At 43.5% G+C, this 19,549-nt stretch overlaps 1 protein-coding gene across 8 annotated transcripts in view; it reads left to right on the plus strand.

Annotated features, from left to right (window-relative positions):
* Positions 1–19,549, plus strand: part of LOC143280583 (regulator of G-protein signaling 22-like) — a 132,128-nt gene that overhangs the window by 34,966 nt on the left and 77,613 nt on the right. For 7 of the 8 annotated variants that reach the window (XM_076585290.1, XM_076585291.1, XM_076585286.1 and 4 more), the window contains exons 4-8: positions 3,450–3,512; positions 13,632–13,862; positions 14,837–15,034; positions 16,990–17,192; positions 18,404–18,662. In XM_076585290.1, the coding sequence (XP_076441405.1) occupies positions 3,450–3,512; positions 13,632–13,862; positions 14,837–15,034; positions 16,990–17,192; positions 18,404–18,662 (954 nt within the window). Of the gene's footprint in view, positions 1–945; positions 1,193–3,449; positions 3,513–13,631; positions 13,863–14,836; positions 15,035–16,989; positions 17,193–18,403; positions 18,663–19,549 lie in introns of those variants that run through there. The other variant, XM_076585289.1, reaches the window with a different exon arrangement.

A 19,549-nucleotide genomic window follows, 5' to 3' on the forward strand; every position in this document is an offset into this window, starting at 1 on the left:
ATGTAGGAGAGGGAGAGAGAGAGAGAAAAAGAAAATCGTTCTGTGTTGACTCAACGGCTAGGAAGGAGGGAGAGTGGGAGGGCAGGGGGGTGGGGGGGGCGAGTGGGCAGACACTCCGAACGTGGTGGCGGTATATGTATGTAGTACTTACAATGGGTTTTTATACTTCTTTTTTTTCTCTTCTGTCCGGCCACCCCATGTTGACATGGGGAGGGGGGGAGGGTCGTAGCAACAGTGTGAATCCTTCACGAACCGAAGTTGTGCCGTTTTGGTTAAGGTGGGAAAACAGTTCAGGAAGGTTTCTGTTCAGTGGGAATCATAGTTTTCGAAACATTCTGGCTGCGTGTGTGTCCTGAGGTGTGTTTCGAAACACGTTTCACCTGGACACTATGTGCCACTACTACTACTGGTGTTGTCTGTCGGTGAGGGGTTAGACTCTCGGCGATTTAACTTCTTCCTTCGTTGATTGTGTGCGTTGATTATGGTTATGTGTATTGACTGGTTTTGGATTTCGTGTGCAGAAGAAGAGTCGAGAACGGTTGAAAAATTGATGATAAAAAATTAACAGAAAAACAACCAACACGTTTTCTTTTTGACGTGGACACATTATTTGCTCTTATTTTTATTTCGGTCATTAGCATTCCACGTATCTCACTTTTTATTATATTTTCGTGCTTTACTTTTACCATATTATCATTATTCTTTTTATTTCTATTGATGTTAATGCTTTATACAAAGCTAGTTGGTATAGGTAGACTACTCTCCAGGCCATACCAGCGTGCTATGGGTTTATACGTAGTTCAGGCATCTGATTTTTAGAAATATTTTTCATTATATATACTCTTTTTTTTTTCCAACCAGATGCGATGTAGCATATATAGATAAATCCACACGTTTTGATATCTCTGTGAAACTGAAACCGGATTATTGGTGGCAGCCATGTTCATTTGTCGAAGGTATTTTTTAAACATTGTTTTCTCGTAAACGACAAAAGGACACGGTCCACTTGCGCCGCAGGACTATGATGAACATGGTTTCTGCCTGACTGAGTGAGTGAGTGAGCGAAGGACAAGGACTTGTTGTCAGTGGTCGGCTGTAGGTTGTCTGTGGTGAGAGAGGGGGTGGCTGTCTGTATGGTTCCGCCATGGAAGGCGCCAGACAAGCCGTGTTCACGGAGAAAGCGAAAACTTTGGTGGGTGTGTTTGTGTTGTGTTGTTGTGTTGTGTTGTGTTGTAAAGTGCTGTGTTGTATGCATTTTATCGTGTTGTGTTGTAAAGTGATTTTTGGTATGCATTGTATCGTGTTGTATTGTGTTGTATGCAAAGTATTGTTTGTATTGTATGCGCGCACGTGTGTGTGCACTTTCATTCCTATGTTTCCGTCAGTTTTGTCAAAACGGACGTAAAATCTCCTTTAACTCTTTGTCTCTCCGTTTGTCTATCCGTCTGCCTCTTCTTCTGTCTCATCCTCTCTCTTCCCCCCCCCCTCTCTCTCTCTCACACACGTGTGCGCACGCACACACACTCCACACACACGCATGCACGCACGTATGCACGCAAAAGTACCCACACACGTGTGTGCACACGCGCATATTCACGCTAAGTCTGTAACACAAGTAAAGAGAGACAGTGAAAAAGCTGAAAAAGGAGGGTGAGAGAGGAGAGGGAACGTATAAAGTACTTTTTGCTTCGACAAAACACACCAGTCACGAGCTTATAAATATTCTAAGTTCGCGCCCCACACCTCACTCCCGCTGGCCCCATCCCCTCCACAAATGTATCATCATCATCAGCAGCATTCTTCTTCCTCTTTTTATTTGTATTTGTATTTCATTTTATCACAACAGATTTCTCTGTGTGAAATTCGGGCTGCTCTTCCCAGGGAGAGCGCGTCGCTACACTACAGCGCCACCCCTTTAAAAAAAAAAATTTCCTGCGTGCAGTTTTATTTGTTTTTCCTATCGAAATGGATTTTTCTACAGAGTTTTGCCAGGAACAACCCTTTTGTTGCCGTGGGTCCTTTTACGTGCGCTAAGTGCATGCTGCACACGGGACCTCGGTTTATCGTCTCGTCCGAATGACTAGCGTCAAGACCACCACTCAAAGTCTAGTGGAGGGGGAGAAAATATCGGCGGCTGAGCCGTGATTCGAACCAGCGCGCTCAGATTCTCTCGCTTCCTAGGCGGACACGTTACCTCTAGGCCATCACTCTACATTATTGTTGTTGTTGATTTTACTATTATCATTATCATCATTATTATGATTACCATCATTATCTTTATCACAATAATTATCACTTGTAAGCTACAGCAACAACAGTTGTTACTACTCTGTCACTGCTGCTGCTGCTACAGCTACTTTTACTACTACTGTCACCATTGTTACTGTTGCTGGTGCTACTGTTGCCACAACTACTACAAAGCTGTTTTTGCTGCCGGTACAGCTACTACTACTACTACCACTATTGCTGCTACTACTACTTCTGCTGCCGCTGCTGACAGTGATGGTACTACTTCTGCTGCGGCAACTGCTGCACCTTTCACTACCACTAAGTGGTGTGGTGGCCGAATGGTGATGCGCCCGATTTTGAAGCGAGTGTCCACGGTTTTAAGTCACACACACACACACACACACACACACACACACACACACACACACACACACACACACACACACACACACACACACACACACACACACACACACACACACACATGTATATATATATATATATATATTTATTCTTATCTTATTTTTATTTTATTTCATTTTATGTATTATGTATTTTTTTCTTCCCAGTTGCATGTAGGTACTGGAAATACCATTTTCTTTGTTGTTATTATCGTTGTCTTTAAGAAAATGGTGTCTTTACATGACTTCTTGAATGATGATATTTTTTGTCCAGTTCATATCATTACTGTATGTTTTCTTGGCATGGACGTTGGAGCTTGCGTAATGTATGATGGATGCGATGTTACGTCTGGGTTTTGTAGGCAGGTGTTAATTGATAAATAAACCTATGGAAGTGAGGGTTGATGTTACGTCTGGGTTTTGTAGGCAGGTGTTAATTGATAAGTAAACCTATGGAAGTGAGGGTTGATGTTACGTCTGGGTTTTGTAGGCAGATGTTAATTGATAAGAAAAGCTATGGAAGTGAGGGTTGATGTTACGTCTGGGTTTTGTAGGCAGATGTTAATTGATAAGAAAAGCTATGGAAGTGAGGGTTGATGTTACGCCTGGGTTTTGTAGGCAGATGTTAATTGATAAGAAAAGCTATGGAAGTGAGGGTTGATGTTACGCCTGGGTTTTGTAGGCAGGTGTTAATTGATAAGAAAAGCTATGGAAGTGAGGGTTGATGTTACGCCTGGGTTTTGTAGGCAGATGTTAATTGATAAGAAAAGCTATGGAAGTGAGGGTTGATTCGAGCACTTGTTTTGATCCCTGTTGCAGGAGGATTTCTTAGCCACGGACGACTTGTTTGTGGAGTACTTCAACTACTACCTCGCTCTGCCGGTCAGTGCTTAGTGGGCTGTGTGTGTGTGTGTAGTTTGTGTGTGTGTGTGTGTGTGTGTGTGTGTGTGTGTGTGTGTAGTTTGTGTGTGTGTGTGTGTGTGTGCGTGTGTGTGTGTGTGTGTTGTGTGTAGTTTGTGTGTGTGCGTGTGTGTGTGTTGTGTGTAGTTTGTGTGTGTACGTGTGTGTGTGTGTGTTGTGTGTAGTTTGTGTGTGTGCGTGTGTGTGTGTGTTGTGTGTAGTTTGTGTGTGTGTGTTGGAGGGGGGGTGTTGTGTGTGTTGTGTACTGTGTGTTGTATAGTGTGTGTGTGTGTGCGTGTGTGTGCGTGCGTGCGTGCGTGTGTGTGTGTGTGTGTGTGTGTGTGTGTGTTGTGTAGTTTGTGTGTGTGTGTGTGTTGTGTAGTTTGTGTGTGTGTGTGTGTTGGAGGGGGCGTGTTGTTTGTGTTGTGTAATGTGTGTGTTGTGTACTGTGTGTTGTATAGTGTGTGTGTGTTGTGTGTGTGTGTGTGTCACTGTGTGTATAATTTGCGTCTGTCACAGAGTTTGTTTATTTGTCTGTCCGTTTGGATTTTGCCTGTCTCTCTCTCTCTCTTTTTCTTTGTCTTTCAATCTCTTTTCTCAGCATGTTCATGTGTCTGTCTGTCAGTCGCTCACCCACCCTTTTCCTGTGTTTATTTGTTGTCATTTTCCTGTTACCCTGAATATACTTGGTCACCATGTTGATTGTATATTTGCGTAGCTACTGAGATTCCTCGGTTGTGATATTAAGGAAATCTAAACCAAAATCAAACCAGAAAGCAACAGCTTACCAAAAGCTGACCACCTTTCTGTCAGGAGACGAACAATAAGACTTTTTCATCTCCCCTTACAACGCCAGTTGGCAACCCTACAGGCTTGAGACAATGGGGAACAAAGACAAAGCCAATAAAGACAAAAGGTCTGGTGTAATCCAGATAGTGTCTCGGACTGCGAGGGTCCTGTGTTTAAACCCCATCAGATGAATACATCGTAGGTGGATTTTAGGCCAGTGTCTGGCACTGTCCTAAGCGTAGATTGTGCTGTGAGCTTAACTGGGGAGACTGGGATCACACAGTTGAGGGTCTTGTCCAATTCATGGGTTCATCCTTGACAATGTTGCTTAAATCTCCTAATCATTACTACAGGGTACTGTGTCTCTCGGGCCCAGATAGCATCCGGATGTGATATTATCATCATGACTGGAAATGTCGAGTACATAGTCCACTCACGTAGACTGAAAACCGTTCTCCTTAGCAGCATTAGTATCATCTTTGTTCTCATCCATTATGAAAAAATTGTTCCAGAGAGAGACAGAGACAGACAAAGACAGACAGCGACAGAGAGACAGAGAGGGGAAAGGGAAGGAATTCTTACTCTGACGGGGCTCATTATCACCAGTTTATGCATATAGCCAAAATATAATGTGCACACACGTCTACACGTCAGTTCCAGCATGACCGGCAGCTGGTGGGTTTTCAGTGTCTGACAGAAATGAACGGAACACATAGAGGAATGAACCGGAAAAACCTGCTGGACTATAGCAAAACTCTGAAGTTCAGTTTTACAGGCAATGACAAACAGGACCCTGTTGTTGACAACCCAGCCGACCGAAACAGGGCCATTTCAGGGCTGACTGTCAGTCTGCAAACAGTTGTGAAGTCTGCAGCACACGATATGGAAAAACAACAAAACAAACAAACAACAACAACAACACACAAAAAAGTTTATTTGTTTTTCTTCGGCTTCGTCCTCCTTCACCTCTGTGAAGAGAACTATTTCCTCCTGATCTTCTCCCCCCCATCCCCAATTTATTTTATGATAAACGATAAAGATAATAACGATGTTTCTACAAAAGATATCTTTTTTCTTTGATTGCTGTGAGGTAACATGACAGGTCTGTACCAAGCATATTTCATACCATATCCTGGCGTGTTCACTGTGTCCCTCAAACTTAGCTGTGAATTATCTAGTTCAGCGGGTGTTCAAGAACTTTTCCAGACACTATCGAAGACGCGTCAGTAAAATTGATATTTGACTGGGTGGTCCAATGCTTTCCCCATGATGAGCTTGATTAGCTCAGAGCTCAAGCATCTTTGGTTATATGAGCTGGTTGTCGCCGAAAAAAAACACACCAAAAAACAAACAAAACAACAACAAAACACACACGCAGAAATGATCATTTGAGAATTTAGGGGATCGACTCACAACGCCCCAGACGATGCTCAACACAGCACCATCTCGGTCAGTGCACAGGAGAAAAAAAGAAAATAAAGAAAAATAAAGAAATGAGACAGTCAATTTTAAACGGCCATCGAACTCGATAGTGTCACTTCGACATCTGATTTCCGGCACACGCCATGTTAAAGTCCTGTATAGGTAAGCTGTGCCTGACCAGAAGACAGTTATGAGATGCAAAGGTGAATATTGATCTATACTCCAGCCATTCACTCGATAACTCAGTATCAATGAAAATTTACTGTTTTTCGTTGCGGCAAAGCCTGCAGCTCCGTTCGGGACAGCACGCCCGGTACATACAGATCACCCGACAGAAGTGGTGCAGTCAGGTGGCCCAGCATAAGAATAAGTTCATTTACATGTCTGTCTGCCCAGACCCACGTCCAAGAGTTGCATACAAAATATGATAACAACGTCTCTGGTGTAGCAAGGCTGAATCGAAAACGGGCCAGATCTGGCACTGTTTCAAAGCGCTAGAGCAGTTGGCTGAGCAACGAGTTGGTCTTCAGAAGGTCGGGGGGTCGAACCTTGCCTTTATCTATCCCAAATGAATAACTGGCATTGTAGGAGTTGAGTTCAAAGACCTGTTGATTGGCGCTCTTTCGGATTATTTATTTATTATTATTATTATTATTTTATTTTTGTTGTTGTTGCTGTTGTTATTTTTACTTTATTTTATTTTTTATTGTTATTTATTTATTTAATTTTTTTATTTTTGTTGTTGTTGAGGGGGTGAGTCCTAAAACAGGCTTCCTTGCTGCCTGTCTTCACAATGTCATCGGTGTCAGTGTAGTTTGAGACATATCATCTTCCCCCCATACCCTCCACACCGCACAACTTACCTGGGATGGTTATGTCGGCCTTATCACCAGGGATGGGTTATCGACCTTAGAATACCTAAACATACCAAAACTTGCGTTTTCACTGAGGAACGCAGATTAGTAGAACACCTTACTCGTGATATGTTCTTCTTGTGGATCATTTTTTAAAAATTAGTGATATGAGTGTGGTGTGTCAACTGGTTGACGTGTGATGCTGAAATGGGAGTGTGGGATGGAGCGTGTGGGGGGTGGGGGAAGGGTAAGGGGGGGGGGATAGGAGTATAGTGGAAAACAGCCTTTGTGAACATAATATAAACACTTTTCTGAAAGTTATAAGTATATCAAAAGAGAATGTTTGGCGCTGTGGTCATGAGTTGTTTCTTTGGAATGCCTGAAACACGTACATGGTTTCAAAATTTGATTTTCCTTTCACCCCTTTTGGGGCATGGAGGATTACAAACAAAAGAACAAAACATACATAGAAAACAACTATCAGATGACTGCATTCACAACACTTAGAGCTGCGAATGCAAAATAAAATTCTCAAAATACATACACATGTTCAAAACACACCAAAACAATATAAAAAATCTTGAACATGTTAAACACTCAGACTGGTCTTCTATGTCTGTTGTGTCTCTTTGTTTTGAGTGTCATTGTTAATGAAATGACCTGAGGTAAAAAAGAAAAAATCGTTTTTGGAAAAAGTTCTATCTATGAAGACAGACATGATATTTTGATTGTAGAGTTATACTTTCACATTTGCTATCTTTATAAATTTTGAAATTGAAAGCAAAGTTTTTTCTCTCCAGTTTGAAGACATCAGTCTACAAAAACATGTAACCTGGCCTAGGCTGAAGAAATCGTTTGGGAATCAATCTGTGTCTGAAATCATTGTAACGAGGACACTCCATGATGAGATAAGATTCATTTCCAATCATCTCATGGTATAGAACGTCCAATTTCAGATCGTACCTTGTGATTGCCGCAACGAAAGTTAATAAGGACTTGAGATATAAACGTCTGGGGAAAGAGAGAGAGAGAGAAAAGAAAGAAAGAAGGGAAAAAACCCCTCTTAATTCAGTTTTGATTTTTTCATAAAACCAGCATCTTCTGCATACATCATAATGAATCTCTTGTCTCTCTCTGTCTGTCTGTTTGTCTGTTACACACACACACACACGCGCGCGCGCGCAAGCACGCACGAACGCACGCTCGCACACTCGCCCCCCTTCCCAACACATACAGAGAGATAGACGCCATGGTAAAAGAACAGAAAGTTGGGTTGGGTGCTCTCACTTCTCTCTCCCTCTCTCTCTCTCTCTCTCTCTCACACACACACACACACACACACACACACACACAGACGTGGAAAGAAACAAAATCAGTATGTATCCCCACAGTGTTAGTTTACTCACTCAGTATACATACATACATACAGCAACCAAGACGCAGCGCTACGCCCTTCTTCACTCGCGCCAAACACAGGAGACAAACCACACAGGGCCATGAATCCCTCAAAGCCTCGTCAACAGTTACAATGGCTTCCTTCGCAGACTGGGCCCAACTCACGGCTTGGCAGGACAACCAGGCCTGGGTGAATAGATACCGGCCCGTCAGATAACCGGACATGGCAAACACATTAGGAGAAGGTTTAAACAGAAATCTCCCGAGCCGAAATTCTCGTGAGGGTGGGGAAGGGGAAAAAAAAAGAAAGAGAAAGGAAGAAAGGTCCGCCGCCCCCCCCGCCCCCCCCCCGCCCCCCAAACCTGAAATACTGGATTTTTTTTAGTTCTGTTTGCAAAGTTATAGCTCTTTCTTTCTCTCAGAGAGAGGAAGGTTGCCAGGGGAGGAAGGGGGTGGTGGAGAGGCAGGGATAGAGACCCCGCCCCCCCAGCCCCCCAAGAAAACCGAAGAGAATTGAAGAAACTGCTTCAAATATATTCTTAAATGATTGGCATGATTGCAGGCGAAAAACAAACAAGGTATCACAACATTAACAAAAGAACACCACGACCACCACTACCAACAACAACAGCAAAACCAAACAACAGATAACAAATTTTCAGATCTGATTTAGCAAACAGACGACAAGCGGGCTTTTAACCGATTTCTCACTGCTTTGATCGGTCGGAGAGAGAGAGAGAGAGAGAGAGAGAGAGGGTGGGGGGCGTGGTGGGGGGAGGGGGGAGGGGAGGGCTGGCTTCTAAATCTGTAGTTCTAGAGTGGATTCTTGTTTGGAACTGTTTGGGGAAGGGGGCATGCATGTTTGAGAGTCGGGGGCGAGAAGTAGGGATTGTTGTAAGCCTCAGGTTTATTTCTGTTGATTCCCCACCCTCAGTCCCTGTTTGGTTGTGTGCTGAAACACGTGTCGTTACTTTGTGCTCTGTCAGTCTTTCCCCTCACTCCACCCCCTCTCTCACTCTCTTCCTCGTGGAATGAAAAATATCTGACATTCGATCGAACGCCCATAAAAAGGCAGTGTAGTGTAGCAGTCAGCGCCAATATTGTTGGAAACTGGTCACACACACACACACACACACACACACACACACACACATACACATACACACACACACACACAGATATATATATATATATATATATATATATATATATATATATATATATATATATATGTGTGTGTGTGTGTGTGTGTGTGTGTGTGTGTCCGCATGCGCCGAAATGATTGATATGATTGCACTCAAAAACGTTAACCATGAAAAACAGAGGCTGACCCACCAGATTCCTTCACACCACAAACACATTACAGACAGATTTTAACTGAAGTCTGCAGGACTTAACATATCGGGACATTGCGTCTAAACGTGTGACACTGTAGCGAGGGAGAAAATCTGCTTGTGTTTGTCTTGATCCACACGGGATGAGAGTGAGTGACAAGTTGATGGTCCTTACGGCCTGTAAATCTCTTGTCTTGGAGAGATAAGGAACAGTAAGTGAAGCACCGTCAGATATCTCTTGTCTTTGGAGGGATAATGACTGGTGTGTGGAACTCTGCCATTCTGAAATCTGTTGTCTTTGGAGAGATAATGACTGGTGTGTGGAACTCTGCCATTCTGAAATCTCTTGTCTTTGGAGGGATAATGACTAGTGTGTGGAACTCTGCCATTCTGAAATCTTTTGTCTTAGAGAGATAACGAATAGTGTGTGAAAAAAACTCTGTCAGTCTGAAATCTCTTGTCTTTGGAGAAATATCGAATGATGGAGTCTCCCGTCGGTCCGACGGATGAGTTGGCAGACAGGCTTATTTGTCGGTGTGTGTCTTTATATAGGAGAAGAGGCCGATTCTGGATGCGCAACACTTCCCACAGGTGTTGCAAGGGAAAACATTTCCAGAAGTTGAGCCCTGCTTCCTTCGCTCACGCTTCTTCTTAATGGCCAGCATTCTCTTGTTTTCAAACGTCTTTATGCCACTAGAGCACAGCACCCTCCAGCGAGAGCGGTCAAGGGCATGAGTTTCCCAGGAAGCGATGTCTGTGTCACAGGCTTTGAGATTTGTCCTCAAGGTGTCCTTGAAGCGCTTGCAGGGTCTTCCAGGTTCGCTGTGGCCTTCCTTCAGCTGGCCATACAGTAGCATCTTCGGGATCCTGTTGTCTGTCATGCAGACAACGTTTCCTGTCCAGCGTAGCTGGTACTGGATCAGCAGGCTTTCGATGCTGGGCAGGCCGCTCCTCTCTATTACCTGGAGGTTGTGAAAAAACTCTGACAGTCTGAAATTTCTTGTCTTTAGAAAGATAATGACTTGTGCGTGAAACTTTGCCAGTGTGAAATCTCTTGTCTTGGAGAGATAACGAATAGTGTGTGAAACTCTTGGTGAAATGTCTTGGTTTAATCAGTATTTTGACTGGAACATGTCACAATACAACACAGTTACAGATGAACAGGACGAGAAGAAGATCTTGCACAAAGTCCTGTTCTGATACATGTACACACTAAGTATGTGACCAATGCCATCATAGGTGGAAGTTTAAACGTGATCATACACGAATTTCAGCAAAACTAAGATAAGATGTAAATAGAGTGAAGTGATTCTCTCTCTCTGTGTGAGATATCTTGTCTTTGGTGACATAATGAATAGTGTGTGAATTTCTGCCATCTTGTCTTGGAGAGATAATGACTGATATGTGAACTAGGCCAGTCTGAAATCTCTTGTCTTTGGGGAGATAATGACTAGTGTGTGAAACTCTGCCAGTCTGAAATATCTTTGTCTTGGCAGAGATAATGAATAATGTGTGAAGCTCCATCAGTCTAAAATCTCTCGTCTTTGGAGAGATAATGAATGTGAAGCACTGCCTGTCTGAAATATCTGGTCTTTAGAGAGATAATGTCTGATGTGTGAAACTCAGTCGGTCTGAAATATCTTCTTTTGAGAGATAACGACCAGTGTGTGAAACTGCCAGTCTGAAATATATTGTCTTGGAGAGATAAGTAGTCTGTCTGTCTGTCTGTCTCTCTCTCCCTCTCTCTCTTTTTGTCTGTCTCTCTCCCTCTCTCTCTTTTTCTCTCTCTCTGTGAGGTTATATTTCTAAAAGCTTATATCAGCCATGCATAACACCACATTCATTTTGTCACGTCTCTCAGACAGTGTGCATAGGGAGGAAAACATGCCGCTACAAATAAATTCTTTTTAAAACGGTGTATAACCCCAAATGTTCTTAAAATGAAGACGAATTACACGCCTCATAAACCAGAAGTGTTATCGATAGAAGTACCAGTTTACATTATTGAACATAGCGAACCAGTTGGCCTGATTGTTGACCGAATGAAAACTAAACAAATCTTTGAGGTCTGTTGACGTCACGAACGCATAATAGATAGGCCTATAGTGAGCTATCGTGGCCTCTGTCTGAGGAGAAAGAAAATTGCCCATTAAGTCTTTATAACACACGGGTGCGTTTGCAAAAATCACAGGTGTTTTTTTTTTTTAATGTGTGTGTGTGTGTGTGTGTTGCATGCCTACGTCAGTATGTGGAGTGATGGCCTAGAGGTAACGCGTCCGCCTAGGAAGCGAGAGAATCTGAGCGCGCTGGTTCGAATCACGGTTCAGCCGCCGATATTTTCTCCCCCTCCACTAGACCTTGAGTGGTGGTCTGGACGCTAGTCATTCGGATGAGACGATAAACCGAGGTCCCGTGTGCAGCATGCACTTAGCGCACGTAAAAGAACCCACGGCAACAAAAGGGTTGTTCCTGGCAAAATTCTGTAGAAAAATCCACATCGATAGGAAAAACAAATAAAACTGCATGCAGGGAAAAAAAAAAAAAATGGGTGGCGCTGTAGTGTAGCGACGCGCTCTCCCTGGGGAGAGCAGCCCGAATTTCACACAGAGAAATCTGTTGTGATAAAAAGAAATACAAATACAAATACAAATATGAAGGGAAAAAAATGACGTTGCGTTTATCTGAAGGCAAGCCGGTTTACGTCGAATTTGCCTTTTCTTGCTTTGTTTATGTGTTTTGCACCACGAAGGAGTGTCTGTCATTGGAAATACTATGTATTCTATATTCTGTTCTTATTCTTCTGGTTATAATTTTGTTCAGTTCTATTCACGGCATACATAGCTCCAAATCATTTGTCATCCAATATAATTCCATGTGTATGTATATATGTATGTATGTATGTATGAATATTTTATTCGAACAATATGTAAATGGAAGAATTATTTGTCTTTCTGTACAACACCATATGTATGTATGTGTTTATGCATCAAAATATTCGATCAGTAAATGGAAGAAAAATAAGTGCAGGTAACAAATAAGGATTGAAGACGGTGTAAACCCTTCAAAGACAGCCATTAGGGCCATTTTTTTTAGATAAATTATGCCTGATATGTCTGCAGTTTCGTATCCTTTGGACTCAAATGTCTGAGCAATGGCAGTGAACTATCATTTCTTATTGCAAGTGACCCAGCAACACCAACAAAAAGTTTAGCAGTGTTCTCAACTGTAGGGCCATTCGCCATCTCCTCACTGCGGTTTGAGAACATTACCACATATACTGTCAGAACTCAGAGTCCAAGAGAACAGATGAGGTCCAGCATAGAAGGGAACTCGGCAAGTGCAGAGCATCTGGCAGGACGCCAAAGCCCCTGTTTTGTACAGGGCTTTTCAGGACAGTCTGTGCCTGAATCGGATGGATAAACCATCTTTTGACACATCGTAACCAGTCAACCATCCGATGACTGTCCTGCAGTCCTCATCGACAAACAAAGTATGTATGTATGATAGTCGTGTTCGACTACGACATTTAGAACAGCAGATGAGGCAGCTGCTCTCCCGACGATCGGGTTACAATTTTGATTAGTGGAGAGTGTCTTTCTTGCCCAAGTTACATCCTCACTCTCTCGGCTACGAGGGTCTTTAGGACAGTCAGCGTTGGGATGGTCCCCAAAGGCCAACTAGCCCATGTTGTTGCAGCACCAAGAGGCAGTGCAGTCTTGCCTCCTAGTTTGAGATTTATCGTCCTTCGCAAAAGTCTACGTTGTAAATGAGTTCCCATTGCAGGGGAGAAACTGTTGATCACACAGCTCTGAACTTTGCTGTTGACCCAGCTGTAAGGTGATGTCAGTGTCTGATATACACTATTATTATATATAAGATTAACATAATATACAGTTTGGTCAACAGCAAAGTGAGAGCTGTATTTTGAATGTTTTTTCCCTGTGCAATGGGAAATCATTTACAGCTTAGTCTTTTGTGAAGTACTATGACTCTCAAACTGGGAGGCAAAATTTACCTTGGCTCTTGGTACTGCACCCTTGGGGCTAGTTGGCCTTTGGGAACCATCCCAACACCGACTGTCCTAAAACTCACTTGGCCGAGAGAGTGGTGATGTAACTTGGACAAGACACTCTCCACAATAATCAAATTCTAGCCCAGATAGTCGGGACAGCAGTTACCTCCTCTGCTGTTCTGATGGCTGTTGTGGAACACGACTGATTATCATGGACAGCAATTACCTTCCTGCTGTTCTGATGGCCATAGTGGAACACGGCTGATTATCATACATACTTTCCGTGTTGGTTCAGAGTTTCCCGGAGCCGCTATGCTTCAACCCGGAGAGCGGGGGGTTCGAGGTGGTCAGCGAGGAGCGGCGGGCCCTGGCCACCCAGATCAAGGCCGCCGTGCGCTCCCAGCGCCGCACACCCGGCATCTACCGGGTGGCCAAGAGGCACGCCTTCATCGACATCCCCCTCGTGCCCATCGTCCCTCCAGAGCTGCCGGACAGGATGGAGATTGACACGTCCTTCTGCGTCACGGTGCGTGTGTGTGTGTGTGTGTGTGTGTGTGTGTGTGTATGCGTGTATGAGGTGTGTGTGGATGATGTTTTTGCAACGCCAAGACCAGTGTTGAAGGGGAGTTGTAATAAAAAGATAAAACGACTTGTAGGTCTTTTACCTAATACATGGTTAAAGAATATGTTTCTTTAAAGCAAATCTAATTATGCATTATTTAAGCAGTTAATTTCAATCTTGTTCATATAGTTGGAATAGTAGTAGGCACCTTTGAAAACCGCGCAGTTCACGTCAGAAGATTAATCGTATGTTTCTAATTGATGATGTGATATTATTTTCATGATATATTGAAACTGTTTAATTATTAGTCGAAATAATAGCACATTGTTTGCAGTGGTGAAAAAAAAAGAAGTAATGATTGCAGTAGAAGCAGCAGCAAGAGCAGAAGCAACAATAGCAGCAGCATTAGTAGTAGCAACGGTAGTCGTAGTTCTTGCAGCAGCAGGCATCTGTCCAGCAGATGTGATGAAGCGCATAAGGATTTGTCCGAATGCAGCGAGGCCTCCTTGAGAAACTTCTTTATCTTCTTCGTTCATTGGCTGCCGCATCCACGTTCACTCGTATGTACACGGGTGAGCTTTTACGTGTATGACCGTTTTTACCCCGCCATGTAGGCAGCCATACTCCGTTTTCGGGGTTGTGCATGCTGGGTATTTTCTTGTTTCCATAACCGAACGCTGACATGGATCAGAGGATCTTTAACGTGCGTATTTGATCTTGCGTATACACACGAAGGGGGTTCAGGCACAGGCAGATGTGCACATAGACCTGGGAGATCGGAAAAATCTCCACTCTTTACCCACCAGGCGCCGTTACCGAGATTCTAACCCGGGATCATCAGATTGAAAGCCCAACTCTTTAACCACTACTCGTCTACTGCGCTCGTCGCCGTGAGAAACAAACTGAAAGTGAAAGTGAAAGTGCAAATTCTTCCCCAGACACTGAACAAGGAGCAGGGCATCCACTGGGTGAAGGCCGAGCGTCTTCCGACCTTCCTGCAGAGCGACTGCTATTTCGAGTACCGCCTGGGCAACGTGCTGTCCCAGGTCCGTCTGATGGACAGCAAGGGGTGCTTTGTCCTCACCAAGGTCGACTTCACTCCCAGGCCCAGAAAGTCCCGGAAGAAACAGGAGGAGGTGTGTGTGTGTGTGCGCTGTGTGTGCGCTGTGTGTGTGTGTGTGTATGTGTGTGTGCGCGTGTGTGTGTGTCAAACAATATATAGTATGCATACATTATTAATATGATATATTTATCTATGCAGTGCATATGACTTTTTTATTTCTGTTTTTTTTTATTTGTATAAAAAGAATGTTGTGTTGTTGTTTTCCTGACTTATAGTTTAAATAATGCATAATAACAAATAATAATATTAATAATTACAAATATTTTTGTTATGTATGTATTACAAATATTATGTATGTATGTATTAAATGTTAAACTAAAGAAAAAATGAATAAAAAATCTTAAAGTAAAAAAAAAAGAAGAAAGGAATATATATATATGTTGGTGTGGGTTTTTTTCATTGTAGGTATTCAATGTATAATGTACACATACAATATTGAAATAATCAGGCGCTGTGGCAGAGATTCGGTTGTGCCGTGGATTTAGGTGTGTTGTACCGCTGTGCACACTGACAGGCGATGTTGCAGAGTGGGTTGTTGCCGTGGACTTAGGTGTCGTGTTGTACCGCTGTGTACACTGACAGGCGCTGTGGCAGAGTCGGTTGTGCCATGTACTTAGGTGTCGTGTTGTACTGCTATGTACACTGACAGGTGCTGTGGCAGAAATTCGGAAGTTGCTGTGGACAAAGGTGTCGTGTTGTACCGCTGTGTACACTGACAGGTGCTGTGGCAGTCGGTTGTGTCATGTACTTAGGTGTCGTGTTGTACTGCTATGTACACTGACAGGCGCTGTGGCAGAGATTCGGTTGTGTCGTGGATTTCTGATCCAGTGTTCACCAGTGATCAGGGTTCGAGGCTTGGTGTTGTGTCGATACGTTGCTTCTTTTATCTGATGTAAGTCGACTTTTACCAAGGTTCTTTTTGGTCTGCCTCTTACTTACTGTGGTGTGTTGTGCCCTTGGGGAAGGCGCTGTACTGCGATTTTCCTCATTCAACCAGTGTGCTTGTGGCAAGGCAAGGCAAGGAGTGTATTTCGTGTGCCCCCTGGGGCAATGAAATATTACATACGTTCACCTTTACACATATCCAATAAATACAAAAAGAGTGATGTCAAAAACAAGAAGTAGACTCATTCGTTCAGTCATTAATATACACATTGACAAGTACTATTTCACTCATAGTACAAACAAACAAAAACAACAAAAAATCAATTTAAAAAATCGTACTAATAGATAAAACATTAATAAAAAAAAAGAAAAAAAAAAGAGCTACATATAGCAGAAACCAGGAATTTAAGTTTTAACAGTATTCTTTTGTTTTTTTCAGAAAATAATTGGTGGAATTTAATGGAGTTTGGGCGGATTCTAGAGCACCTAGATAAACATTTTTGTCTGATGCTTTCCAAAAATGGGCACACAAACAAAGAGTGAAACTCATCAGCAATGTCATTTGTGGAACATTTATCACAGATTCTTTCATTTCTGGGTAAATTGTCAAAACGCAGTCTATTAACAGGAAAAGGAGGGCGAGGAGTACACGCGCAGCGAAACGAATGCAAGGCCGGAAGTAGATTTCATTCTTACCTCGCTGCAGAGTTGCTCTGAAAGCTACCTTGCCTTGCCTTGCCTTGACTTGCGAGAACCTCGCCACTCTTGCCGCGAGGTGGGGAAAAAAGGGAGGGGGGGGGGGAGAAAAAGAAACGCACCTTCCTGGTGTGTCTCGCGAGAACCTTGCCTAACTAGTGCCTCAGGTGTGAATGAGTACCTGACTTCGGTTGGGGAAGGTTAACACAGCGGAAAGTGAGGATTAAACCCCTCACCCCACCCAACCCTCCACCCCCAACCACCACCACCTCCTCCACCACACTATACCGAGCCTTAGACACACTTAAAATGAATTCACCGGGTCCCCCGATGACCGTAAAAAATGGCTGTGGTACCTTTAACCTTCACCTTTGAACCTCCGGGCAGGTCAAGGTGGACATGAAGGACGTGTACATGAAGCAGATGTTCGTGTGCATGGGCCAGGCCCCCACCACCTCCACGGACTCGTGGTTCACGCAGGCCAAGCAGGCCCACCTCACCCAGCCCACCTACATCTCCCTGTCCCGCCCCGTCAGTGCCTCGAGACCCGTCGTGTCAGCCACTTCACGGCGGTCTGCTGCCAGCAACAGGTGCTTGTTGGTTGTTGTTGTGTTGTTGTAGCTGTTAATGTTGTTGTTGTTGCTGTTAATGTTGTTCCCGATGATGATATTGTTGCTGTTAATGTTGTTGCTGTTAATGTTGTTGTTGTAGCTGTTAATGTTGTTGTTGTTGCTGTTAATGTTGTTCCCGATGATGATATTGTCGCTGTTAATGTTGTTGCTGTTAATGTTGTTGTTGAGGATATTGTCGCTGTTAATGTTGTTGTTGAGGATATTGTCGCTGTTAATGTTGCTGTTGATGATAATGTTGCTGTTGATGATATTGTCGCTGTTAATGTTGTTGGTGTTATTGTTGCTGTTAATGTTGTTGCTGATGATATTGTCGCTGTTGATGTTGTTGATGATATTGTTGCTGTTAATGTTGTTGATATTGTCGCTGTTAATGTTGTTGTTGATGATGATATTGTTGCTGTTAATGTTGTTATTGATGATATTGTTGCTGTTAATGTTGTTGCTGATGATGATATTGTCGCTGTTAATGTGTGTTGTTGGTATTGTTGTTTTTGTTAATGTTGTTGTTAATGATGATATTGTTGCTGTTGATGTTGTTGCTGATGATGATATTGTCGCTGTTAATGTTGTTGTTGATGATGATATTGTCGCTGTTAATGTTGTTGTTGATGATGATATTGTTGCTGTTGATGTTGTTGCCGATTATGATGTTGATGATGATGACGTTATTGTTGATCTTCTTTGTACAGCTTTCACCTCCAGGCGCTCAACCACGTGCAACATGTGCTTGTTGGTTGTTGATGTCGTTGTGGAGCTTGTTGTTCTTGTTGATGATATTTTTGATGATGTAGTTGCTGTTGATGTTGTTATTGATGTTGATTTTGTTGATGTTGTTGTCGTGCTGCCTCCACTTCCAGGCGCTCTGCCGCTTAGCATCAAGTGCTTGTTGGTAGTTGATGTCGTTGTTCCTGTTGATGATATTGGTGATGGTGTAGTTGTTATTGATGTTGTTGTACTTCCGCCACCGACAGGTGCTCTGTCGCTAGCAGCAGGTACTTGTTGGTTGTTGTTGTCGTCGTTGATGTCGTCATTTATCTTGTTGTTGTTGCTGTTGTTGTTCTGCTTTTGTTTATGCCGCATCAGAGGCAGTTTCTCTTGATGAGACGATAACGGAGATGATAGTTATCTTGTGGTATCTTACGCTATAGCACCGTGTCATACCGCTGCAGATCGTCCAGACGACGGCCGGACAGTGGGGTGAGCGGCATGGCCAGCCCCCAGAAGAGCTCCGTCTTCTCCAGCCCCTTCTTCGGCCAGCATGACGTCATGACCCCGGGTGACGTCACCGCCCAGCGCCTGTACCCCTCCGAGGTGGGGGGTCTGAAGCCGATCACCCCCCGCCCCAGCGACCCCGTGTGCGTCACCGCCCCTCCTCCTTCTGAGGGCGACCCTCTGGCGTCCAGCGTGGTGTACGCCTGTCCTCCTAAGGTGGGTTTGTGTGTGAAGGGGTGGGGGTGCGGGGGGGGGGGGGGGGTATATGTATTTTTTATTTGCTGTGGTTTTTGTTGTTGGTTTTTTTTCAACTGGTAAGGTTGCATAGTTCGTCGTGTCCGACTAAGACCTTCGGAACACCAGAGGAGTCAACTGCTGTCCCGACTATGAGGGCTAGGATTTTGTTACAGCGGAGAGTGTCTTGCCCAGTCGGCGATGGGATGGTTCCCAAAGGCCGACGAGCCCCCAAGACTGCAGCACTAAGAGCTGAGCTTTGGACCAAATACCTACAATGTTTTGGCGCCTCCTTGAAGCTCAAACTTGTCCACTTACTGTTTTAACGTTCTGTTTTGCAGGAAAGCACAATAATCCATCCCCCTTCATCAAAATTCGCTGAAAACTTCCCCCTTTTTTACGATCATTGTGTTTTGGTTTCATTACTGTCCTCTTTCCTATGATCTATTAGGTCAATGGTGCAGATGACACGTATGTGCGCTAGCGCATATATGCAGAACAACAGCAACAACATTAACAACAACATTTTATTTCGTTTTCGTATGAACGACAAACTGACCAACCGAGATTTCATCTAACAAACAAAAAAACAAACAAATTAATCGATTCATTCGGTGTTGAATGGTCAATATTCATAGCTTGAGCGATATTCTGTTTTCACTCCCCATTGTACAGTTAGATTCTGTAAACCTTTTATCTGAATATTCAATGCGGTATTCCATTTTCACGTTCCAATACATGGGTTACATTACATTCTGTAAACAATTTGAAAGTTAAGAGCGGTATTATTTTTTTTCACTTCCCAATTGACAAATCTTTCTTGATTCTGTAAACGTTTTGCCTGGAAGTTAAGAGTGGCATTCCGTTTT

Source organism: Babylonia areolata, chromosome 3 (genome assembly GCF_041734735.1).
Source record: "Babylonia areolata isolate BAREFJ2019XMU chromosome 3, ASM4173473v1, whole genome shotgun sequence".
Taxonomy (NCBI): domain Eukaryota; kingdom Metazoa; phylum Mollusca; class Gastropoda; order Neogastropoda; family Buccinidae; genus Babylonia; species Babylonia areolata.